Genomic DNA, 25,413 nt, shown 5'->3' with positions numbered 1-25,413 from the left:
TTTTATTATGTTGAAGGATGCTACCTCAGTTCCTCAGAACAGTAAAGAGGTTTCAGCATAAACGGATGTTGAATTTTTTTGGCAAAGTAGCTTTTGAATTGCCGTCTGGTCTGTGGGCGGCCTCTGTTTTCTCTTTGGAGACCAACGGGCAGTTTTAGCTGAATTTACTGCTTTGCTGTACGAATCTCATTCTCTATTTCGGAGAGGAGGCCCCCCTTGTTGGGACAAGTGACGGGGACGCATCTTCTGTCATTTAGTTGGTTCTTGTTTTGTTCCGTGGACGCTTCCTTGACTGGCTGCATGCAGCCTTTTTCGTGGGATGTAGTCCCGTGTGTGTGTGTGTGTGTGTGTGTGTGTGTGTGTGTGTGTGTGTGTATGTGTGTGTGTGTGAGAGAGAGAGAGAGAGAGAGAGAGAAATAAAAAGAAACTTAAAAAAAATCTTTATTTTTTGATTTTTTGTGTTTTTCTGAAGTTGGAAACAGGGAGGCAGTCAGACAGACTCCCACATGCGCCCGACCGGGATCCACCCGGCATGCCCACCAGGGAGCAATGCTTTGCTCATCTGGGGCATTGCTCTGTGGCAACCAGAGCCATTCTAGCACCTGAGGCAGAGGCCACAGAGCCATCCCCAGCGCCCGGGCCATCTTTGCTGCAATGGAGCCTCGGCTGCAGGAGGGGAAGAGAGAGACAGAGAGGAAGGAGAGGGGCAGGGGTGGAGAAGCAGATGGGTGCTTCTCCTGTGTGCCCTGGCCAGGAATCGAACCCGGGACTCCTGCACGCCAGGCCAACGCTCTACCACTGAGCCAACCAGCCAGGGCCAACACTTAAAAATTTAATCTCAAGATCACCTACATTGTAAACAATCACAAGTTCCCTAAGAAATGGTCCTCGGGGGCCGTGTGCAGCTCAGGGCCAGCAGGTGGGATCAGAGAATCAGCAGGAACCCACAAGCCGTCTCAGCCCCTTTAATAAGACCCCCCCCCCCCAGGTCCGTCTGTCTTGAGTCAGCGGCTCCGCGTCTGGGCAGAGAGCAGAAGCTTCCCGCCACCGCTCCGCCCGGCTGACCGTTCCCCGTTTGCTAACAAACCGGGGACCCTGGAATCCCGGTGGCCCGAGAGGAGATGAGTTCTGTGGGGGAAGAGGTCACCCCGAGACTCCTGGACGAGTACACACAGGGGTTCATGGTCTCCCAGGTAGGAACCAGGATGGGCGCGCTCAGATCCCGTGGAAGAGGGGGGGGTGTGGATGGAGCGTGGGTGTGACTGCTTCCTTCACGGGTGGGGGTCTCTCCTTCGGGGTGGGGGGGACGGCAGCGTGCGGGAGCTGCAGGCAGGCGGGCGTCTGGGCAGAGGTCTGGCCGCTGGAAGCTGGGGACCCCTCTGGGGATGTCTCAGCACCCCGGAGACCTCATCTCAGAACGATATTTTCCATTACTTCCTTTCTTAATACTTTGTTTCTTTATTCATTTATTTTAATTTAAATATTTTTTTTTCCAGTTACAGCGGGCATCCAATAAATACTGTATTAGTTCAGATGTACACAATAGTAGACATTTATATAACTTACAAAGTGTCCCCCACCCCCTCACCCCCGGTAAGTCCAGTATCCACCTGACACCACACAGAGTGATGACCATACGACTGACTCTATTCCCTGTGCTGGACGTGACGTCCTGTGACTGCGCTGTGACTGCCCACCTGGGCTTCTCAGTCCCTTCTCCTTGGTCACCGGGACCCCCACCCTCAGTACGATGTTTTTAAATGCTCACCATAAAAACAGCTTACAAAGCCTGCGGTGGCTGTGGGAATGCAGGTACCACCATATCGGACACCGTTTGTGGTAGTGTAACGCTCACAGCTCTGTCTCCTCACGTCAAACAACGAGCTCTTCGGACAATGTGGTTTGAACCGCAGAGATTTTCCATAGTATATATGGACCACCCCTCCACCCCACTCCCTGTCACCATCACATTCTTCTCCATGTCTCTTGAGTCTCATTTTTTATGTCCCATCTATGTATGGAATCATATAGTTCTTAGTTTTTTTTCTGATTTACTTATTTTACTCCATATAATGTTATCAAGGTCCATCCATGTTGTTGTAAATGATCCGATGTCAAAAAATCCACGTCTACGCAGATTTCTTTTTTTTTTTAAATTTTTTTCCCCCAGTAAACGCTATAGAGGAGTTCACTCTTCTTTATGGCTTTCTTAATAACGTTGTCTTTTTTTCTAGCTCATTTTTTTTCCCCAAGGATACAGTAAGTACGCGGTCCATAGAACCCACACAAGACGTGTCATCGGCTGTGTATGCGATCGGGGTGGGGGGATTTCCAATCAACAGGAGGGCGTGAGGAGTTCGGTGTGGGGGTATAGGGGGTTAGCAGGGACGTCTCACGGGGGCGGGTCCCCTCTCGGGATGATGAACACGCCCTGACATAAGATCCAGGTCACGGCTGCGCCATATTATCAGTCTGCTAAATGCCACTGAATTGCTGTGTTTCCATGGGTCTTGATGAATCTTAGGTGATGGGAATTTGACCTAAAAAAAAATAAAAAAATAGAGGCAAGTTAGATCTCCCCTTTTAAAGATACAGCGGTGTCAGGTCTATTCAATGCGGGCGTTAGAAGGAAGTGGTGACCGTGTTCAGGACCCATGGTGGACATAGACAGGGTTTGTCCATCTGTGACTGGCTTATGTCACGTCACGTCTCTTTCTTTCTCTCTCTCTCTGTCTCTCTCTTTTTCTTTATTACTTTTAATGCAGTGACATTAATAAATCAGGGTACGTAGGTTTAGAGAAAACATCTCCAGATTATTTTGACATTTGATTATGCTGCATTCCCATCACCCAAAGTCCAATTGTCTTCCGTCACCTTCTATCTGGTTTTTTTTTTGTGCCCCTCCCCTCCCCCACCCCCTCTCTCTCCTTCCTCACCCCATCCCCCCATTACAATCACATTCTTGTCCATGTCTCTGAGTCTCATTTTTATGTCCCATCTATGTATGGATTCATATAGTTCTTAGTTTTCTCTGATTTACTTATTTCACTCCGTATAATGTTATCAAGGTCCATCCATGTTGTTGTAAATGATCCGATGTCATCATTTCTTATGGCTGAGTAGTATTCCATAGTATATATGTACCAAAGCTTTTTAATCCACTCGTCCTCTGACGGACACTTGGGCTGTTTCCAGATCTTCGCTATTGTGAACAATGCTGCCATATATCCTTTTCTTTCTTTCTTTCTTTCTTTCTTTCTTTCTTTCTTTCTTTCTTTCTTTCTTTCTTTCTCTTTCTTTCTTTCTTTCTTTCTTTCTTTCTCTTTCTTTCTTTCTCTTTCTTTCTATCTTCTTTCTTTCTCTCTCTCTCTTTCTTTCTTTCTTTCCTTCTTTCTCTCTCTTTTTTCTTTCTTTCTCTCTCTCTCTCTTTCTTTCTTTCTTTCTCTTTCTTTCTATCTTCTTTCTTTCTCTCTCTTTTTTCTTTCTTTCTCTCTCTCTCTCTTTCTTTCTTTCTTTCTTTCCTTCTTCCATGATGTCGATGAAGCGTGTGTTAAAATGTCCCTATCATCGCTGTTTTACTGTTCACATGTCCCGGTATGTCCATCAAGGCGTGCTTCCCATAGTCAGGTGCTTCCCATGTTGGGCGCATATATGTTTACGAGGGTTACACACCTTCCTTGACTGTTACGTCGTGTCCTTCTCTGTCCCTTATCGTAGCCTTTGTATTTATATGATATTTCGTCTTTGTTTGTTTTAGAGAGAGAAGAAAAGAGAGAGAAGAACGTCAATTTGTTCCACTTGTTTATGCGTTCATTGGCTGATTCCTTTCTTTCATTTACCGATGTATATTATTTATTTATATCCGAATTGGCGTGTGACACAGTTTCCAGCGCACAACGCAACCGGACACCGTCTACACGCCCCCTTCTGTGCGGCAGGAAGAGTCTCTTTCCATCCCTGCCGCCATTTCTCTTCGAGTCCCTCCTTTTCTCCCAAGGTTCTCTTTGCCGCCTGCGAGCTGGGCGTGTTCGATGTTCTCGCCGAGGCCCGGGAGCCCCTGGGCTCCGACGCCGTGGCCGCACGTCTGGGCTCCAGCCCCCGGGGGATAGAGCTGCTGCTGGACACCTGTGCGTCCCTAAAACTCCTCCACGTGGAGACCGGAGGAGGGAGAGGTCAGTGTCCTCGGGAAGGGGGCTTTTTCGACACACACACACACACACACACGGTGGGCACCCTTTTTAAAAATTTTTTTTTCCTATAAAGAGGCAGGGGCTGAGTATGTTCAGGACCGTGAGCTCTGTGGTCCTTCGGAACATCAGAGACATCGTGTCAACGAGGGGGCGTGGGTAGCTTCCAATAAAACTTTATTGACAACAACAAGCCGGGGGCCGGATGTAGCAGTATCCAGTTCTGCGGTTGGCTGGTGTCTGGTCTAGAGGTGTCTGGGGGCAGGATGTAGCAGCACCCAGTTCTGCGGTTGGCTGGTGTCTGGTCTAGAGGTGTCCGGGGGCAGGATGTAGCAGTATCCAGTTCTGTGATTGGCTGGTGTCTGGTCTAGAGGTGTCCGGGGGACCGGATGTAGCAGTATCCAGTTCTGTGATTGGCTGGTGTCTGGTCTAGAGGTGTCTGGGGGACCGGATGTAGCAGCACCCAGTTCTGTGATTGGCTGGTGTCTGGTCTAGAGCTGTCTGGGGGCCGGATGTAGCAGTATCCAGTTCTGCGGTTGGCTGGTGTCTGGTCTAGAGGAGTCCGGGGGCCGGATGTAGCAGCACCCAGTTCTGCGGTTGGCTGGTGTCTGGTCTAGAGGTGTCTGGGGGCCGGATGTAGCAGCATCCAGCTCTGCGATTGGCTGGTGTCTGGTCTAGAGGTGTCTGGGGGCCGGATGTAGCAGCACCCAGTTCTGTGATTGGCTGGTGTCTGGTCTAGAGGTGTCTGGGGGACCGGATGTAGCAGTATCCAGTTCTGCGGTTGGCCGGTGTCTGGTCTAGAGGTGTCCGCATGCCGGGGTGTGAGCACTGGCCTCTGAAGAACAAGAGACAGACATGAGGGAAAGAAAGCATCCCAACACAGCCCTCTTCCGTCACGCTAAATGTATCCAATTCAAGGGTGTCCGTTCCTTTGGCCCTTATATTCTCTTTAGATGGCGTTGCGACTTTTTAAAACCATTTTCTCCTCTTAGGGGATACGGGGACACTGGTGCTTTAAAAAGGCTCTTTCTCTGTCAACTTCAAAACTGTCCAGCCTAGGTTGAGCATTCAGGGCATTTGAAAGATTTCTGTCCGCCCGTGACATGGCAGCGTCTGCATACCAGTGCTTGGGTTGGTCCGGGGGAGGGACGAGGGTGTGGTGACCGCGGTGTCAGGGTTGGGGACGCCCTTTTAGGCAGGAACAAGCAGTCACGTGCCCGTTGGGGTCCCGGGGACAAACGCTGGCATGGGTGCCATTCACGGGTAACGTTCATCAGGAAGACGTCATCTAGGGCAGTGGTCCCCAACCATTTTTGGGCCACGGACCAGTTTAATGTCAGAAAATATTTTCACGGACCGGCCTTTAGGGTGGGACGGATAAATGGATCACGTGACCGAGACAAGCATCAAGAGTGAGTCTTAGACGGATGGAACAGAGGGAATCTGGTCATTTTTTAAAAATAAGACATGGTTCAGACTGAAATATAAATAAAACGGAAATAATGTAAGTTATTGATTCTTTCTCTGCGGACCGGTACCAAGTGGCCCACAGACCGGTACTGGTCCGCAGCCCGGGGTTTGGGGACCACTGATCTAGGAGGTGACCGTTCTCAGAGAGGCGGGCTTAGCAATCAAGCCCGTCCCAGGGAGCAAGCTCACTGAAACCACAGTAGCCATGCCATGAGCAATCTTGGCAGACCATCCCTACTGGTCCAGGTACCAGGAGGCTCCGGAATGCTCTGTGGGAGGCAGGGACACCGGCTTGTTCTCTGGCCCCCGATTCGGGGGTCCGTGGAGGAGACTCACACCCTCCTCCACGTAGCTGCATTCAGCAGGTACAGAAAATTGTTCAGACACGATGGAAAGATAACAGTTTGTTCTTCATGGGTCGGGCTAGTCGTGCTCCTGTTCTAAGAGGTTTGCAAAGATGCCACGTGAGGAACAGGACCATGCCGGGAGCCCATGCAAACTAACGGATGAGTTCTCAGCTGTGGGGACGTGCCCACTGGTCACCTGCTTCTTCAGGATAAGATTCCAGCTGTGGGGACCTTCCCACTGGTCACCTGCTCCTTCAGGATAAGAGTCCAGCTGTGGGGACATGCCCACTGGACACCTGCTTCTTCAGGATAAGATTCCAGCTGTGGGGACCTTCCCACTGGTCACCTGCTTCTTCAGGACAAATTTCCAGCTGTGGGGACCTTTCCACTGGACACCTGCTTCTTCAGGATAAGATTCCAGCTGTGGGGACCTTCCCACTGGTCACCTGCTTCCTCAGGATAAGATTCCAGCTGTGGAGACCTTCCCACTGGTCACCTGCTTCTTCAGGATAAGATTCCAACTGTGAGGACCTTCCCACTGGTCACCTGCTTCTTCAGGATAAGATTCCAGCTATGCGGACCTTCCCACTGGTCACCTGCTTCTTCAGGACAAATTCCCAGCTGTGGGGACCTTTCCACTGGACACCTGCTTCTTCAGGATAAGATTCCAGCTGTGGGGATCTTCCCACTGGTCACCTGCTTCCTCAGGATAAGATTCCAGCTGTGGAGACCTTCCCACTGGTCACCTGCTTCTTCAGGATAAGAGTCCAGCTGTGGGGACCTTTCCACTGGACACCTGCTTCTTCAGGATAAGATTCCAACTGTGGGGACATGCCCACTGGTCACCTGCTTCTTCAGGATAAGATTCCAGCTGTGGGGACCTTCCCACTGGTCACCTGCTTCTTCAGGATAAGATTCCAGCTGTGGGGACCTTCCCACTGGACACCTGCTTCTTCAGGATAAGATTCCAGCTGTGGGGACCTTCCCACTGGTCACCTGCTCCTTCAGGATAAGATTCCAGCTGTGGGGACCTTCCCACTGGTCACCTGCTCCTTCAGGATAAATTCCCAGCTGTGGGGACCTTTCCACTGGACACCTGCTTCTTCAGGATAAGATTCCAACTGTGGGGACCTTCCCACTGGTCACCTGCTTCTTCAGGATAAGATTCCAGCTGTGGGGACCTTCCCACTGGTCACCTGCTTCTTCAGGATAAGATTCCAGCTGTGGGGACCTTCCCACTGGTCACCTGCTCCTTCAGGATAAGATTCCAGCTGTGGGGACCTTCCCTCTGGTCACCTGCTCCTTCAGGATAAGCTCCAAGCTTTTGGGTTCTCCACGCTCACAGCGGAAGTTCACATTTAAGTCATGATGTTGTTGCCTGACCAGACGGTAGTGCAGTGGATAGAGCGTCGGACTGGGAGACGGAGGAACCAGGTTCAAGACCCCGAGGTCGCCAGCTTGAGCACGGGCTCATCTGGTTTGAACAAAGCTCACCAGCTTGAACCCAAGGTCGCTGGCTCGAGCAAGGGGTCACTCAGTCTGCTGTAGCCTCCCCCCCCCCCCCATCAAGGCACATATGAGAAAGCAATCAATGAACAACTAAGGTGTCACAATGAAGAATTGATGCTTCTCATGTCTCTCCTTCCTCTCTGTCTGTCCCTATCTGTCCCTCTCTCTGTCCGTGTCTCTGTCACACACACACACACACACACACACACACACAAATATCATGATGTTGTCAACATTGGTGATGGCATGCAGCAACATCTTGAAATTTAACTATTTTGTTGGCCTTTTTTTGTCTGTTTTCAGCTTTATACAAAAACACGGAGCTCTCCAGTACCTACCTGGTCAGGTCCAGCCCCCGGTCCCAGCAGAACATGCTTCTGTACCTGGGGAGGACGACCTACCTGTGCTGGGCACACCTGGCCCAGGCCGTGAGGTGGGTGTAGATTGTATCCCAGGGCGGCCTCTGGGCCGGGGTCAGGGCGTTGAGGAGTCAACATGCCTGGGTTTTTGGAGGATAAAATGAGACCCCTGTGGGTTTAGAAATCCAGAGAAGATATTAAGTCACCCGGTGTTGACCTGTGGAAGTCACTTGAGATAGATCCGTTGTGATAAGAAGTCTTCGTGCTTTGAGAGTCTGCAGGAAAGTGGCTTGTTCAGAGCTGTGGAAGGGAGAGCTTGGGCTGTTGAACTGTATCTCTGACAGGACGGGGCTGATGGTGGCTGTCCTGGACACCAGGGAGCTCTTTAGGGTGGGATTAGATGCCCCAGAAATTCTTTCCCCAGCTACGGGGAAGGAGGAGAAACTGGGGGTAGACCACCAGCCAGCTCCAGGTAGACCATCCATCCATCCAGATGCAGGTAGACCATCCATCCATCCATCCATCCATCCATCCATCCATTCACAATCCATTCGTCCATCCATCCATCATCCATCCATCCATCCGTCCAGATGCAGGTAGACCATCCATCCATCCATCCATCCATCCATCCATCCATCCATTCACAATCCATTCGTCCATCCATCCATCATCCATCCATCCATCCATCCATCCAGATGCATGTAGACCATCCATCCATCCATTCACCATCCATCCATCCATCATCCATCCATCCATCCATCATCCATCCATCCATCCATCATCCATCCATCCATCCATCCATCCATCATCCATCCATCCATCCATCCATCATCCATCCATCCATCCATCATCCATCCATCCATCCATCCATCCATCCATCCATCATCCATCCATCCATCCATCCATCCATCCATCCAGATGCAGGTAGACCATCCATCCATCCATTCACCATCCATCCATCCATCCACCCATCCATCCATCATCCATCCATCCATCCATCCATCCATCCAGATACAAGTAGACCAGCAATCTTCCCACCTGTGAGGAACATTCTGTCCTCAGATGCCAGGCAATGAGTCACTCTATGGCAGTGGTCCCCAACCCCCAGGCCACGGACCGGTAGTGGTTCGTGGGCCATTTGGTACCAGTCCACAGAGAAAGAATAAATAACTTACATTATTTCTGTTTTATTTATATTTAAGTCTGAATGATGTTTTGTTTTTAAAAAATGACCAGATTCCCTCTGTTACATCCGTCTAAGACTCACTCTTGACGCTTGTCTCGGTCACATGATCCATTTATCCGTCCCACCCTAAAGGCCGGTCCGTGAAAATATTTTCTGACATTAAACCGGTCTGTGGCCCAAAAAAGGTTGGGGACCACTGCTCTAGAGCGTGGTGTCCCCACATGGTACCTCATTTCCAGACTCTCTTTTTACTGCTATTAAATCTCATTCCTTCTTTCCTCCCGTCAGACAAAGGTGCTAGCTGGGGACCCCGCAGATCCGAACATGCACGCCTTTCGCCCGAGAAAGGAATGCGTGGGTCTGTCTGGTCACTTTCTTACGCTTCCTGCTCGTCCCATCTATGATTGGAGGGGAGGAAGGGTGTCCCCCTGTATGTGTTAGTGGAAATGTTCCAGCAACGTGTGAGTCCTCTCGTGACAACCTTGCTCCCTGATTTCAGGGAAGGAAAGAACCAGTATCTGAACACATTTGGGGTCCCCTCAGAAGAACTCTTCACGGCCATCTACAGGTAATGCCACACATCGACTCTCTTACCATTATTCTTATTGACTTTTTCATTTCTTATTCTCGAGACCTGGTCCCTGTCCCTCCCCTCCCTTCCCCTTCTCCTCTCTTTCTAGAGAGAAATATAGATCTGGAGATGGTAGGTATACATTGGTAGATATATACTGATAGATTATAAATAGGTAAATATTAATAGATATCAATAGATGATATCTATGGATAGATAGATAGGTGTAGATAGCTCCACAGATGGGTGATAGGGAGATAGGTTCATGGATATGTAGATAGATGGACAAGTGATGGATGGATAGATATAATAAAGGGATGGATGAATGGATGAATGGAAGGATGGATGGATGGATGGATGGATACATAGATACATAGATAGACCAGATTGAGAGAGAGAGAGAGAGAGAGAGAGAGAGAGAGAGAGATGATAAAGTCTCTCATGCTAGGTCAGGGTTTCTCACCCTCAATCCTACCAACATCGGCGGCTGGTGACTCTCTGACATGGGGTGTCCTGTGACCTGTAGAGTGCTGAGAAGCCTTCCTAGTCTACCCCCACTAGGTGCTAGGACCACCCCTCACTCTAGGTGTAACAAACAGAAATGTCTCCAGACATTGATGAATGTCTCCTGGGAACACAATTGTCTTCTTGATAGTCACTGTCATAGGTAGGTTAGTAGATACATGGATAATAGACAGATTGATAGATAGATAGATAGATGATAGTTAGATAGATGATAGATGATGGATAGATAGGTGATATAATAGATAAATAGATGATGATAGATAGATGATAGATAGATAGATAGATAGATGATAGATGATAGATAGATGATAGACAGATAGGTGGTATAATAGACAGATAGATGATAGATAGATAGATGATAGATGATGGATAGATAGGTGATATAATAGATAGATAAAAGATAGATAGATAGATAATAGATAGATAGATGATAGATGATAGATAGATAGATAGATAGATAGATGATGGATAGATAGGTGATATAATAGATAGGTAAAAGATAGATAGATAGATAATAGATAGATGATAGATAGATAGATAGATAGATAGATAGATGATAGATAGATGATAGACAGATAGGTGGTATAATGGATAGATAGATGATAGATAGATAGATGATAGATGATGGATAGATAGGTGATATAATAGATAGATAGAAAGATAGATCCCTCTCCCTTACTGTCTCTTGCCCATCTCCCCAAATCCCCGCTGTTGGGAGCCCCTGCCCCAGCATGTGGAGACTTACAAAGTGGACCTCACAGTCCTGCCCTCTGGCGTGTGGCGTGGAGGACACACATTGATGTCCCTGATCAGGAAGCATCTGAACTTCCCTTCCGATGGAGACGGGGCTCCATCGTGGCTTCCAGAGAAAGAGAATTGGTTCCCACCCCACCCCGGGAGCTGGGTCTAGGTTGCCGCCCGACCCGGGGCTCTCGCCACGTGGAATGAGAGAGATACTTGGAGGACCACGGAGATTGTATTTCACCAACAACGCAAGCCCGGCGTGTGTGTGTGTGTGGGGGGGGCAGCCCTTTGCTCAGCAGGACGCCGCCTCCTGTCCTTGCTCACAGTGACCACCGTGGGTGTGGCGAGATTTTGACTAGCTGGCGGGGTGGTTTCGCACCCCAGGTCCGAGGAGGAGAGGCTGCAGTTTATGCGGGGTCTGCAGGATGTCTGGAGCGTCCAAGGGAGAAGCGTGATGACTGCCTTCGACCTCTCCCCGTTCCCTCTCGTCTGCGACCTTGGTGGTGAGCATCTCCTTGCTTAAAATTCTCTATGAGGGCCCTGGCTGGTTGGCTCAGCAGTAGAGCATCAGCCTGGCGTGCGGGGGACCCGGGTTCGATTCCCGGCCAGGGCACATAGGAGAAGCGCCCATTTGCTTCTCCACCCCTCCCCCTCCCCTTCCTCTCTGTCTCTCTCTGCCCCTCCCGCAGCCAAGGCTCCATTGGAGCAAAGATGGCCCGGGCGCTGGGGATGGCTCCTTGGCCTCTGCCCCAGGCGCTGGAGTGACTCTGGTCACGGCAGAGCGACACCCCGGAGGGGCAGAGCGTCGCCCCTGGAGGGCGTGCTGGGTGGATCCCGGTCGGGCGCATGTGGGAGTCTGTCTGACTGTCTCTCCCCGTTTCCAGCTTCAGAAAAATACAAAAAAGAAGGAAAAAAAAATTCTGTATGAGGAGCGTCCTAACCATGTTTGAATAATTCCTTGTAAACAAGCGAAGGAGTGAGAACGGAAATCCCAGTCGGGACAGGATGTGCGAGATCTTCCTTCCGCATCCTGAGGGCTATCTTGACTTCAGCTCCTCACCACCCACAGGCAATTAACAACATCTGAAGGTTCATGGTTGTCAATGTGAGGACAGTCGGGACCCCCTGTGGGACCCGTCACAACTCAGATATGGGCACACCACCACCCTCTTGAGGCTCTGACCCTGCACACCTGGGCGGGGCTGGGAATCTGAGCTTCTGACCGGCTTCCAGAAATGCCGATGTGGCCAGTCCAGGGGTCACCCCAGGCATCGCCCAGCCCCAAAGTGGATGTTTTAGTCCAGGGGTTGGGAACCTTTTTGGCTGAGAGAGCCATGAACGCCACAGATTTTAAAATGTCATTCCGTGAGAGCCATACAATGACCCGTGGATGTGACACATTATTCAATAAAAATGTGGTGTTGTCCCGGAGGACAGCTGTGATTGGCTCCAGCCACCCGCAACCATGAACGTGAGCGGTAGGAAATGAATGGATTGTAATCCATGAGAATGTTTTATATATTTATTTATTTATTTATTTTTGTATTTTTCTGAAGCTGGAAACGGGGAGAGACAGTCAAACAGACTCCCGCATGCGCCCGACCGGGATCCACCTGGCACGCCCACCAGGGGCGACGCTCTGCCCCTCCGGGTCATTGCTCTGCCGCGACCAGAGCCACTCTAGCGCCTGGGGCAGAGGCCAAGGAGCCATCCCCAGCACCCGGGCCATCTTTGCTCCAATGCAGCCTCGGCTGCGGGAGGGGAAGAGAGAGACAGAGAGGAAGGAGGGGGGGTGGAGAAGCAAATGGGCGCTTCTCCTATGTGCCCTGGCTGGGAATCGAACCCGGGTTCCCCGCACGCCAGGCTGACACTCTACCGCTGAGCCAACCGGCCAGGGCTGTTTTATATTTTTAACACTATTTTTTTATGAAAGATTTGTCTGCAAGCCAGAGGCAGCCATCCAAAGAGCCACATCTGGCTCGCGAGCCATAGGTTCCTGACCTCTGGTTTCATCTAAGGAGATGTCCTGTCCCCTCCCCCATCTGCCAGAAAGCCATTCCCAGAGACGCTGAGGTGACACGTGGTGTCACAGGCTGGCGGAGGCATAGGCTGTCTGGGCCTGTGGTGTTTTCTGGGTTCTGGGGGGCAGATGTCACCCCGGGCTCAGGAGGAGTGTCTCGTCCGAAGTTGAACATCTGCTGAGGGTTTGATGCTGAGCAGGGCGTGTCCTTGATCAAGTTCGAGAGCAGGTGACGATTCCTTCTTCTCTTAAAGGGTAAGGATGTGAGGCTCAGTTGAGGTAGGGATGGCCACACTGAGGACTGTCCCTTGTCTGTCTTTGTTTTTAAATATTTTTTATTTATTCATTTTAGAGAGGAGAGAGAGAGAGAGAGAGAGAGAGAGAGAAGGGGGTAGGAGCAGGAAGCATCAACTCCCATATGTGCCTTGACCGGGAAAGCCCAGGGTTTCAAACCGGCGACCTCAGTGTTTCCAGGTCGATGCTCTATCCCCTGCGCCACCGCCCGGTCAGGCGCCTTGTCTGTGTTAAGTAATCCCCTCGGTCGGTGCACACAACCAGGCCACCTTTCTGTAGTCAAGGTGCAGAAATCAGGAGCCCTTGGTGAGATAAGGATTTTAGGGGTCACTGCCCCTGCTGGTTCACACCGGCCCAAGGCGACAACCCTCCTGAACTGGGGGGGGTCCCTCTATCCCTCAGCAAAGGCAAAGGCTCGGTGCCTGCAGGAGGACAGGGCTCCCTGGATGAGACTGTCCTTGGCCGAAGTTGTTCCCTCCTGCTGCACCACAGTTGTGAGAGCTGACCCTGGATTCAGCACAGGCTCCCGCCTCCGGCTTGACTGTGTGACCTCAGCCCGCTTGCTTGGTGTCTCTGAGCCATCGTTTCCCCGAGAAACGCGTGTCTGGATCCCAGACGGCTCTCTCGTAACGAAGGGTGGATTCTTCTTCGTGGTGGTCCTATTTCTGTAAACAAGGGCAGAATGCAGAATTGACCTCCCTGGGGTAGGAGAAGGGAGGGGTAAAAATAGAACACGGGTGGGTGGGAGCTCCAGGACCCAGGAGGTGCATGGGGGAGGGGGTGTCATCTGGACGGGGTGTCCATCTGCGGCTTCCTGCTTCCTTGTTCGTGTGGCCGTCACCTGCTCTGGGTGGACGGCTGCCCCCGGCCACAGGAGGAGGACACAGCTACCTCAGAGCCTGTGCTGGACGTGGGACCCCAGGTCGGTGCAGCCGGGAAGACCACCTAGGTTCAGGGGCTTGCAGATGATGGTACCGTGATGACCAAGTTTCCCCCTCCCCTGCCACCCAGCCCGGAGCCTCAGGGGCTCATGGTGACGCTGCTCATGGTTCCCCTCCGCCCGTCACCCCCTCTGTGTGTCTCCCTCCAGGCTGTTCGGGGGCTCTGGCCAAGGAGTGCGTCTCTCTGTACCCCGGGTGTCAGGTCACCATTTTCGACGTCCCGCAAGTGGTGGGCACGGCCAAGAAGCACTTCCCGTTCCCGGACGGGGGACGCATCAGCTTCCGTGAAGGTGGGTTTTCTGCATCCATGGGGAAGGGGGGGGGAACACAGGTGCCTTGCAAGGGGTGGGATGTCCACACACGGCTCTTCCCCCGCCCCCCACACCTGCCGCCCTCAGGACAGAACGGTCAGTCACCGCCGGTGGGAAAACGGCGTTAAACGTGTATCGTTTTAATGGCGACAAATTCTTTCTTGACTGTTGTCTGGGTGGAATAGCGTCCCCTCAAAGTCCACGGGCACCGAGAATTTGTCAGTGGGAGCTTATTTGGAAACAGGGTCTGTGCAGACGGGATGAAGGGTCCGAGAGGAGTCACCCTGGGTCAAGGGGGCACTGCATGCTCCCAGTGACAGGGACCTTAGAAGAGACACAGACACAGAGGAGAAGCCACGTGGGGACGGAGGCAGAGACGGGAGGGAGGCGGCCACCAGCACGGGGACGCCTGGAGCCCCAGGAGCTGGGAGAGACAGGAGGGACCCTCCCTGGAGCCCCCGGAGGGAGGGAACGTGGCCCTGGGACCCCTGGACCTCAGACATCCGCTCGCCAGGACGGAGAGAGGACAAACGTCTGTGGTTTGAACCCCCCACGCTCTGGTCATCTGTCACCACAGCACCAGGCACATTCTACACGCCCGAGAATTCAAAACACTCCCGAATGGGAGTCAAGGCACGGGGGGGCTGAAGGCACGACCAGGGGACAGTTATTGATTCGGAGGACCGTCCACCGAGACCTGGGATGGGACTCCCTGTCGCCTTGGACACGTGGCGTTCGGCTCGCCAGGGTGGTGTCCAGACGGTCCTTCTACGCATCCCCCTCCCCAAGTTCTCGTGAGTTGGCAGCGTGTGGGCCACACAGGCTCTCTGACTTCGCCCTGTGGGCACCGGGCTCTCTCTCCGAGACGTCTTCCAAAACCGATGGCTTTGCAGGAAAAACGTCGCAAGAGTCGAGCGCTGTTTGGGGCTAGGGCCGGGTGTGTGTGGGGGTGGTCACTAGCCGGGGAGATCTCGGGAAGGCTCGGTCAACACAGGTGACCCTTCCACGCTGGGGTGCTGGCCCCGGTCGATCAAGGGGCTGACCCCAGGGGGGCCCGCCCTGTGTTACAGGGGATTTCTTTAAGGACCCCCTTCCGGAGGCGGACCTGTACATCCTCGCCCGCGTCCTGCACGACTGGACGGATGAGTCGTGCTCACGGCTGCTGAGGAGGATTTACCAGAGCTGCAGGGAAGGTAGGTGGTGGGGTGGGGACACCCTCTCAGCTGTCCTGGGAGCTCTGTCCATCCTGGTGGTCCAGAGGACGTGGACACAGCCTCCGTGTGGGGTGGGGACACCCTCTCAGCTGTCCTGTGAGGTGTGTCCATCCTGGTGGTCCAGAGGACGTGGGCACAGCCTCCGTGTGCGGTGGGGACACTTTCTCAGCTGTCCTGTGAGGTCTGTCCATCCTGGTGGTCCAGAGGACGTGGGCACAGCCTCCGTGTGGGGTGGGGACACTTTCTCAGCTGTCCTGTGAGGTGTGTCCATCCTGGTGGTCCAGAGGACGTGGGCACAGCCTCCGTGTGCGGTGGGGACACTTTCTCAGCTGTCCTGTGAGCTCTGTCCATCCTGGTGGTCCAGAGGATGTGGGCACAGCCTCCGTGTGGGGTGGGGACACTTTCTCAGCTGTCCTGTGAGGTGTGTCCATCCTGGTGGTCCAGAGGACGTGGGCACAGCCTCCGTGTGGGGTGAGGACACTTTCTCAGCTGTCCTGTGAGGTGTGTCCATCCTGGTGGTCCAGAGGACGTGGGCACAGCGTCTGTGTAGGGTGGGGACACTTTCTCAGCTGTCCTGTGAGCTCTGTCCATCCTGGTGGTCCAGAGGATGTGGGCACAGCCTCCGTGTGGGGTGGGGACACCCTCTCAGCTGTCCTGTGAGGTGTGTCCATCCTGGTGGTCCAGAGGACGTGGGCACAGCCTCCGTGTGGGGTGGGGACACTTTCTCAGCTGTCCTGTGAGGTGTGTCCATCCTGGTGGTCAGGGAACATGGGCACAGCCTCCGTGTGGGGTGAGGACACTTTCTCAGCTGTCCTGTGAGGTGTGTCCATCCTGGTGGTCCAGAGGACGTGGGCACAGCCTCCGTGTGGGGTGGGGACACTTTCTCAGCTGTCCTGTGAGGTGTGTCCATCCTGGTGGTCAGGGAACATGGGCACAGCCTCCGTGTGGGGTGGGGACACTTTCTCAGCTGTCCTGTGAGGTGTGTCCATCCTGGTGGTCCAGAGGACGTGGGCACAGCCTCCGTGTGGGGTGAGGACACTTTCTCAGCTGTCCTGTGAGCTCTGTCCATCCTGGTGGTCCAGAGGACGTGGACACAGCTTCCGTGTGGGGTGAGGACACTTTCTCAGCTGTCCTGTGAGGTGTGTCCATCCTAGTGGTCCAGAGGACGTGGGCACAGCCTCCATGTGGGGTGAGGACACTTTCTCAGCTGTCCTGTGAGGTCCGTCCTTCTCGATGGTCCAGAGGACGTGGGCACAGCCTCCGTGTGGGGTGAGGACACTTTCTCAGCTGTCCTGTGAGGTGTGTCCATCCTGGTGGTCCACAGGACGTGGGCACAGCCTCCATGTGGGATGGGGACACTTTCTCAGCTGTCCTGTGAGGTGTGTCCATCCTGGTGGTCCAGAGGACGTGGGCACAGCCTCCGTGTGGGGTGAGGACACTTTCTCAGCTGTCCTGTGAGGTGTGTCCATCCTGGTGGTCCACAGGACGTGGGCACAGCCTCCATGTGGGATGGGGACACTTTCTCAGCTGTCCTGTGAGGTGTGTCCATCCTGGTGGTCCAGAGGACGTGGGCACAGCCTCCGTGTGGGGTGAGGACACTTTCTCAGCTGTCCTGTGAGGTGTGTCCATCCTGGTGGTCCAGAGGACGTGGGCACAGCCTCCGTGTGGGGTGAGGACACTTTCTCAGCTGTCCTGTGAGGTGTGTCCATCTCGATGGTCCACAGGACGTGGGCACAGCCTCCGTGTGGGGTGAGGACACTTTCTCAGCTGTCCTGTGAGGTGTGTCCATCCTGGTGGTCCAGAGGACGTGGGCACAGCCTCCGTGTGGGGTGAGGACACTTTCTCAGCTGTCCTGTGAGGTGTGTCCATCCCGGTGGTCCAGAGGACGTGGGCACAGCCTCCGTGTGGGGTGAAGACACTTTCTCAGCTGTCCTGTGAGGTGTGTCCATCCTGGTGGACCACAGGATGTGGACACAGCCTCCGTGTGGGGTGAGGACACTTTCTCAGCTGTCCTGTGAGGTGTGTCCATCCTGGTGGTCCAGAGGATGTGGCACAGCCTCCGTGTGGGGTGGGGACACCCTCTCAGCTGTCCTGTGAGCTCTGTCCATCCTGGTGGTCCAGAGGACGTGGGCACAGCCTCCATGTGGGGTGAGGACACTTTCTCAGCTGTCCTGTGAGGTGTGTCCATCCTGGTGGTCCAGAGGACGTGGGCACAGCCTCTGTGTAGGGTGGGGACACTTTCTCAGCTGTCCTGTGAGGTGTGTCCATCCTGGTGGTCAGGGAACATGGGCACAGCCTCCGTGTGGGGTGAGGACACTTTCTCAGCTGTCCTGTGAGGTGTGTCCATCCTGGTGGTCAGGGAACATGGGCACAGCCTCCGTGTGGGGTGAGGACACTTTCTCAGCTGTCCTGTGAGGTCCATCCATCCTGGTGGTCCAGAGGACGTGGGCACAACCTCCATGTGGGGTGGGGACACCCTCTCAGCTGTCCTGTGAGGTGTGTCCATCCTGGTGGTCCAGAGGACGTGGACACAGCCTCCGTGTGGGGTGAGGACACTTTCTCAGCTGTCCTGTGAGGTCCGTCCATCCTGGTGGTCCACAGGATGTGGACACAGCCTCCATGTGGGGTGAGGACACTTTCTCAGCTGTCCTGTGAGGTGTGTCCATCCTGGTGGTCCAGAGGACGTGGACACAGCCTCCGTGTGGGGTGAGGACACCCTTTCAGCTGTCCTGTGAGGTGTGTCCATCCTGGTGGTCCAGAGGACGTGGGCACAGCCTCCGTGTGGGGTGAGGAAACTTTCTCAGCTGTCCTGTGAGCTCTGTCCATCCTGGTGGTCCAGAGGACGTGGGCACAGCCTCCATGTGGGGTGGGGACACTTTCTCAGCTGTCCTGTGAGGTGTGTCCATCCTGGTGGTCCAGAGGACGTGGGCACAGCCTCCATGTGGGGTGAGGACACTTTCTGAGCTGTCCTGTGAGGTCCGTCCATCCTGGTGGTCCAGAGGACATGGGCACAGCCTCCGTGTGGGGTGAGGACACTTTCTCAGCTGTCCTGTGAGGTGTGTCCATCCCGGTGGTCCAGAGGATGTGGGCACAGCCTCCGTGTGGGGTGAGGACACTTTCTCAGCTGTCCTGTGAGGTCCGTCCATCCTGGTGGTCCAGAGGACGTGGGCACAGCCTCCGTGTGGGGTGAGGACACTTTCTCAGCTGTCCTGTGAGGTGTGTCCATCCTGGTGGTCCAGAGGACGTGGGCACAGCCTCCGTGTGCGGTGGGGACACTTTCTCAGCTGTCCTGTGAGCTCTGTCCATCCTGGTGGTCCAGAGGACGTGGGCACAGCCTCCGTGTGGGGTGAGGACACTTTCTCAGCTGTCCTGTGAGCTCTGTCCATCCTGGTGGTCCAGAGGACGTGGGCACAGCCTCCGTGTGGGGTGGGGACACTTTCTCAGCTGTCCTGTGAGGTGTGTCCATCCTGGTGGTCCAGAGGACGTGGGCACAGCCTCTGTGTAGGGTGGGGACACTTTCTCAGCTGTCCTGTGAGGTCCGTCCTTCTCGATGGTCCAGAGGACGTGGGCACAGCCTCCGTGTGGGGTGAGGACACTTTCTCAGCTGTCCTGTGAGGTCCGTCCATCCTGGTGGTCCAGAGGACGTGGGCATAGCCTCCGTGTGGGGTGAGGACACTTTCTCAGCTGTCCTGTGAGGTGTGTCCATCCTGGTGGTCCAGAGGACGTGGGCACAGCCTCCGTGTGGGGTGAGGACACTTTCTCAGCTGTCCTGTGAGGTGTGTCCATCCTGGTGGTCCACAGGACGTGGGCACAGCCTCCATGTGGGATGGGGACACTTTCTCAGCTGTCCTGTGAGGTGTGTCCATCCTGGTGGTCCAGAGGACGTGGGCACAGCCTCCGTGTGGGGTGAGGACACTTTCTCAGCTGTCCTGTGAGGTGTGTCCATCCTGGTGGTCCACAGGACGTGGGCACAGCCTCCATGTGGGATGGGGACACTTTCTCAGCTGTCCTGTGAGGTGTGTCCATCCTGGTGGTCCAGAGGACGTGGGCACAGCCTCCGTGTGGGGTGAGGACACTTTCTCAGCTGTCCTGTGAGGTGTGTCCATCCTGGTGGTCCAGAGGACGTGGGCACAGCCTCCGTGTGGGGTGAGGACACTTTCTCAGCTGTCCTGTGAGGTGTGTCCATCTCGATGGTCCACAGGACGTGGGCACAGCCTCCGTGTGGGGTGAGGACACTTTCTCAGCTGTCCTGTGAGGTGTGTCCATCCTGGTGGTCCAGAGGACGTGGGCACAGCCTCCGTGTGGGGTGAGGACACTTTCTCAGCTGTCCTGTGAGGTGTGTCCATCCCGGTGGTCCAGAGGACGTGGGCACAGCCTCCGTGTGGGGTGAAGACACTTTCTCAGCTGTCCTGTGAGGTGTGTCCATCCTGGTGGACCACAGGATGTGGACACAGCCTCCGTGTGGGGTGAGGACACTTTCTCAGCTGTCCTGTGAGGTGTGTCCATCCTGGTGGTCCAGAGGATGTGGCACAGCCTCCGTGTGGGGTGGGGACACCCTCTCAGCTGTCCTGTGAGCTCTGTCCATCCTGGTGGTCCAGAGGACGTGGGCACAGCCTCCATGTGGGGTGAGGACACTTTCTCAGCTGTCCTGTGAGGTGTGTCCATCCTGGTGGTCCAGAGGACGTGGGCACAGCCTCTGTGTAGGGTGGGGACACTTTCTCAGCTGTCCTGTGAGGTGTGTCCATCCTGGTGGTCAGGGAACATGGGCACAGCCTCCGTGTGGGGTGAGGACACTTTCTCAGCTGTCCTGTGAGGTGTGTCCATCCTGGTGGTCAGGGAACATGGGCACAGCCTCCGTGTGGGGTGAGGACACTTTCTCAGCTGTCCTGTGAGGTCCATCCATCCTGGTGGTCCAGAGGACGTGGGCACAACCTCCATGTGGGGTGGGGGACACCCTCTCAGCTGTCCTGTGAGGTGTGTCCATCCTGGTGGTCCAGAGGACGTGGACACAGCCTCCGTGTGGGGTGAGGACACTTTCTCAGCTGTCCTGTGAGGTCCGTCCATCCTGGTGGTCCACAGGATGTGGACACAGCCTCCATGTGGGGTGAGGACACTTTCTCAGCTGTCCTGTGAGGTGTGTCCATCCTGGTGGTCCAGAGGACGTGGACACAGCCTCCGTGTGGGGTGAGGACACCCTTTCAGCTGTCCTGTGAGGTGTGTCCATCCTGGTGGTCCAGAGGACGTGGGCACAGCCTCCGTGTGGGGTGAGGAAACTTTCTCAGCTGTCCTGTGAGCTCTGTCCATCCTGGTGGTCCAGAGGACGTGGGCACAGCCTCCATGTGGGGTGGGGACACTTTCTCAGCTGTCCTGTGAGGTGTGTCCATCCTGGTGGTCCAGAGGACGTGGGCACAGCCTCCATGTGGGGTGAGGACACTTTCTGAGCTGTCCTGTGAGGTCCGTCCATCCTGGTGGTCCAGAGGACATGGGCACAGCCTCCGTGTGGGGTGAGGACACTTTCTCAGCTGTCCTGTGAGGTGTGTCCATCCCGGTGGTCCAGAGGATGTGGGCACAGCCTCCGTGTGGGGTGAGGACACTTTCTCAGCTGTCCTGTGAGGTCCGTCCATCCTGGTGGTCCAGAGGACGTGGGCACAGCCTCCGTGTGGGGTGAGGACACTTTCTCAGCTGTCCTGTGAGGTGTGTCCATCCTGGTGGTCCAGAGGACGTGGGCACAGCCTCCGTGTGCGGTGGGGACACTTTCTCAGCTGTCCTGTGAGCTCTGTCCATCCTGGTGGTCCAGAGGACGTGGGCACAGCCTCCGTGTGGGGTGAGGACACTTTCTCAGCTGTCCTGTGAGCTCTGTCCATCCTGGTGGTCCAGAGGACGTGGGCACAGCCTCCGTGTGGGGTGGGGACACTTTCTCAGCTGTCCTGTGAGGTGTGTCCATCCTGGTGGTCCAGAGGACGTGGGCACAGCCTCTGTGTAGGGTGGGGACACTTTCTCAGCTGTCCTGTGAGGTCCGTCCTTCTCGATGGTCCAGAGGACGTGGGCACAGCCTCCGTGTGGGGTGAGGACACTTTCTCAGCTGTCCTGTGAGGTCCGTCCATCCTGGTGGTCCAGAGGACGTGGGCACAGCCTCCGTGTGGGGTGAGGACACTTTCTCAGCTGTCCTGTGAGGTGTGTCCATCCTGGTGGTCCAGAGGACGTGGGCACAGCCTCCGTGTGGGGTGAGGACACTTTCTCAGCTGCCCTGTGAGGTGTGTCCATCTCAATGGTCCAGAGGACGTGGGCACAGCCTCCGTGTGGGGTGGGGACACTTTCTCAGCTGTCCTGTGAGGTCCGTCCATCTCGATGGTCCAGAGGACGTGGGCACAGCCTCCGTGTGGGGTGAGGACACTTTCTCAGCTGTCCTGTGAGGTGTGTCCATCCTGGTGGTCCAGAGGACGTGGGCACAGCCTCCGTGTGGGGTGAGGACACTTTCTCAGCTGTCCTGTGAGGTGTGTCCATCTCGATGGTCCAGAGGACGTGGGCACAGCCTCCGTGTGGGGTGAGGACACTTTCTCAGCTGTCCTGTGAGGTCCGTCCATCCTGGTGGTCCAGAGGATGTGGGCACAGCCTCTGTCTGGGGTGGGGACACTTTCTCAGCTGTCCTGTGGGGTGTGTCCATCCTGGTGGTCCAGAGGACGTGGGCACAGCCTCCGTGTGGGGTGAGGACACTTTCTCAGCTGTCCTGTGAGGTGTATCCATCCTGGTGGTCCAGAGGACGTGGGCACAGCCTCCGTGTGGGGTGAGGACACTTTCTCAGCTGTCCTGTGAGGTGTGTCCATCCTGGTGGTCCAGAGGACGTGGGCACAGCCTCCGTGTGGGGTGAGGACACTTTCTCAGCTGTCCTGTGAGGTGTGTCCATCCTGGTGGTCCAGAGGACGTGGGCACAGCCTCCATGTGGGGTGAGGACACTTTCTCAGCTGTCCTGTGAGGTGTGTCCATCCTGGTGGTCCAGAAGACGTGAGCACAGCCTCCATGTGGGGTGGGGACACTTTCTCAGCTGTCCTGTGAGGTGTGTCCATCCTGGTGGTCCAGAGGACGTGGGCACAGCCTCCGTGTGGGGTGAGGACACTTTCTCAGCTGTCCTGTGAGGTGTGTCCATCCTGGTGGTCCAGAGCACGTGGGCACAGCCTCCATGTGGGGTGGGGACACTTTCTCAGCTGTCCTGTGAGGTGTGTCCATCCTGGTGGTCCAGAAGACGTGAGCACAGCCTCCATGTGGGGTGGGGACACTTTCTCAGCTGTCCTGTGAGGTGTGTCCATCCTGGTGGTCCAGAGGATGTGGGCACAGCCTCCGTGTGGGGTGAGGACACTTTCTCAGCTGTCCTGTGAGGTGTGTCCATCCTGGTGGTCCACAGGACATGGGCACAGCCTCCGTGTGGGGTGAGGACACTTTCTCAGCTGTCCTGTGAGGTGTGTCCATCCTGGTGGTCCAGAGGACGTGGGCACAGCCTCTGTGTAGGGTGGGGACACTTTCTCAGCTGTCCTGTGAGGTGTGTCCATCCTGGTGGTCCAGAGGACGTGGGCACAGCCTCCATGTGGGGTGAGGACACTTTCTCAGCTGTCCTGTGAGGTGTGTCCATCCTGGTGGTCCAGAGGACGTGGGCACAGCCTCCGTGTGGGGTGGGGACACTTTCTCAGCTGTCCTGTGATGTCTGTCCTTCTCGATGGTCCATGAGGGCGTGGACACAGCCTCTGTCTGCTGGGAACACTGCCTCCCATGCCCTCTCAGCAATGCTCACTACGGTTCATGAGGACATGGGCACACTTGTTATAACAATCACCCCCTCCCCGTCGCACGAATAACGGCTCCCACCACCAGCTGGTGTGACTCCGTGGAAAACCACCCATAAATATCTCCACGATTTACATGAAAAAACCCCGGCACAGGGAACATAACACGCCTCCCAACTGGTTTACTGTGAACATTTCAGAGGGCCTGCCGACTCCAGCGAATATTTCCCTTATCCGAAATTCATATTCTTCTGGGGACCTATGATCTTCGTGGGCTTAGTCTCCCTGCCCTTCCCGGGTGCCTCGTGATGTCACCTGTCACAGGCTCCCTGCTCAAGAATGTCTCCTCTCCACCACCCCCACCCTGGAAATTGTGGTTCTGGGGTGCAGGGTCATTTTCGGAGACCGAGCTGTGGCGAGATGCTGATCACTGGGAACCCCCCCCCCCATTTCTAGACTCCCTTCGCCAGAGAGAGCTAGGAAATGCACGTCGTGAATTCACAGATTTCTTTTTTGTGTGTGTGTGTCTTCAAACAATGCACGGTGGGTCCTGGTGGTTCTGGTTCCTTCCAATCAGGGGGCCAAGGGGGCTTGTTGGGACCACGGTGTTTTGTGTCTGGGACGCCCGGTTTTCCAACGGAGGGCACCCTGACGTCGCCTGTGTGAGGGTCGCCGAGAGCTTTCCACGGTGGTGGGGGCCGCTCACGGGACGACTGTCGGTCTCTGCTCCTCGTGACCTGGTCAGCGGCGTCCTTGGCTTCAGGCAGGCCTTCTCTGTGTCTTAAGTGTCCACCGCGGTGGCCGGTGAACGGTACAGGGGACGTGAAGTTGCCCCATGCCCACACGCCCCGCGCCCGTGGGGGTGCCCTCGGAAATTCTCCGCTCGTGGGATGTCTGAGGGAGAAACGGAATGTTTCCCTTGCTGCTGGCCACGCGGAGGTGAGCGTCCTGTGGAGCTTGACGGCCCACTCCCCGAGGGGCGCGGGGATGCTGGTCCTAGCCGCCGCCAGGTGCGTGTGGACGACTGGACTTCTCGTGGGGGGGAGGCAGCAGGGGCAGCCCCCGCCCTGGGCGCTTGGGGCCGCTGGTCATCCCCTATGTTGAGAGGTCAGCGTCCCCCACGCTCCTCCTGCCAGACGGGGTTGGTTGGCTGTGGGCAGGCACGCACCTCTGGCCACTTACCTGGAGGCGGTCAGCGCCCAAGGGCACGGCTGACCGGACCTGAAAGGAGCGAGGGGTATCAGGTTTGCGTCCCCCGGGCGGGCAGCGGGGCGTGGGGAGGGGACATCACAGAGGACACTGTGGGTCCTCGGCCTCGGCCGTCCCTCCGTCCCTCACGCCCGCCTCTCCCTGCCGCAGGCGGTGGCGTCCTGGTCATCGAGAGCCTGCTGGACGCCGACGGGCGGGGCCCCCTGACCACGCAACTCTTCTCGCTCAACATGCTGGTGCAGACGGAGGGCCAGGAGCGGACCCCCGCCCAGTACCAGGCGCTCCTGGCCACAGCCGGCTTCCGGGACGTCCGGTGCCAGAGGACCCGGGGCATTTACGGTGCTGTCCTGGCCAGAAAGTGACGCCCCCTGCGGGTCGGCCCCTATGATCTATTTATTTTATTTCATTCCTGTCTTCTTCACTGGACTCTGCTGTGTTCTGTTCTAATGGTTCCAATGTGTTCTGTCTGCCACACGGGGGAGAGGACGTGGGTGTCTTTGGGGACATTATTCTGTCTACCACGTGGGCGTGGGGGTTAGAATGAGGACACCTTTGGGGACATTGTTCTGTCTACCACGTGGGGGATAGAATGAGGACACCTTTGGGGACATTATTCTATCTGCACACAGAGATTAAGATGTGGACACCTTTGGGGACATTATTCTATCTGCACACAGAGATTAGGATGTGGACACCTTTGGGGACAGTATTCTATCTGCGCACAGACATTAGGATGTTGTCACATTTGGGG

At 55.3% G+C, this 25,413-nt stretch overlaps 1 protein-coding gene across 1 annotated transcript; it reads left to right on the top strand.

Annotated features, from left to right (window-relative positions):
• Positions 1–1,121: 1,121 nt before the first annotated feature.
• LOC136385710 (acetylserotonin O-methyltransferase-like) lies at positions 1,122–25,024 on the top strand. The gene is made up of 8 exons (XM_066356872.1): positions 1,122–1,193; positions 3,998–4,172; positions 7,817–7,946; positions 9,558–9,626; positions 11,283–11,401; positions 14,303–14,443; positions 15,535–15,657; positions 24,813–25,024. The coding sequence occupies exons 1-8, from the start codon at positions 1,122–1,124 to the stop codon at positions 25,022–25,024; spliced, it is 1,041 nt and encodes a 346-aa protein (XP_066212969.1).
• Positions 25,025–25,413: the final 389 nt, after the last annotated feature.

Source organism: Saccopteryx leptura, chromosome X (assembly GCF_036850995.1).
Source record: "Saccopteryx leptura isolate mSacLep1 chromosome X, mSacLep1_pri_phased_curated, whole genome shotgun sequence".
In the NCBI taxonomy this organism is placed as follows: Eukaryota; Metazoa; Chordata; class Mammalia; order Chiroptera; family Emballonuridae; genus Saccopteryx; species Saccopteryx leptura.
Note: the sequence above shows the minus strand (reverse complement) of the source record. Positions and strands in the feature narration are given on the sequence as shown.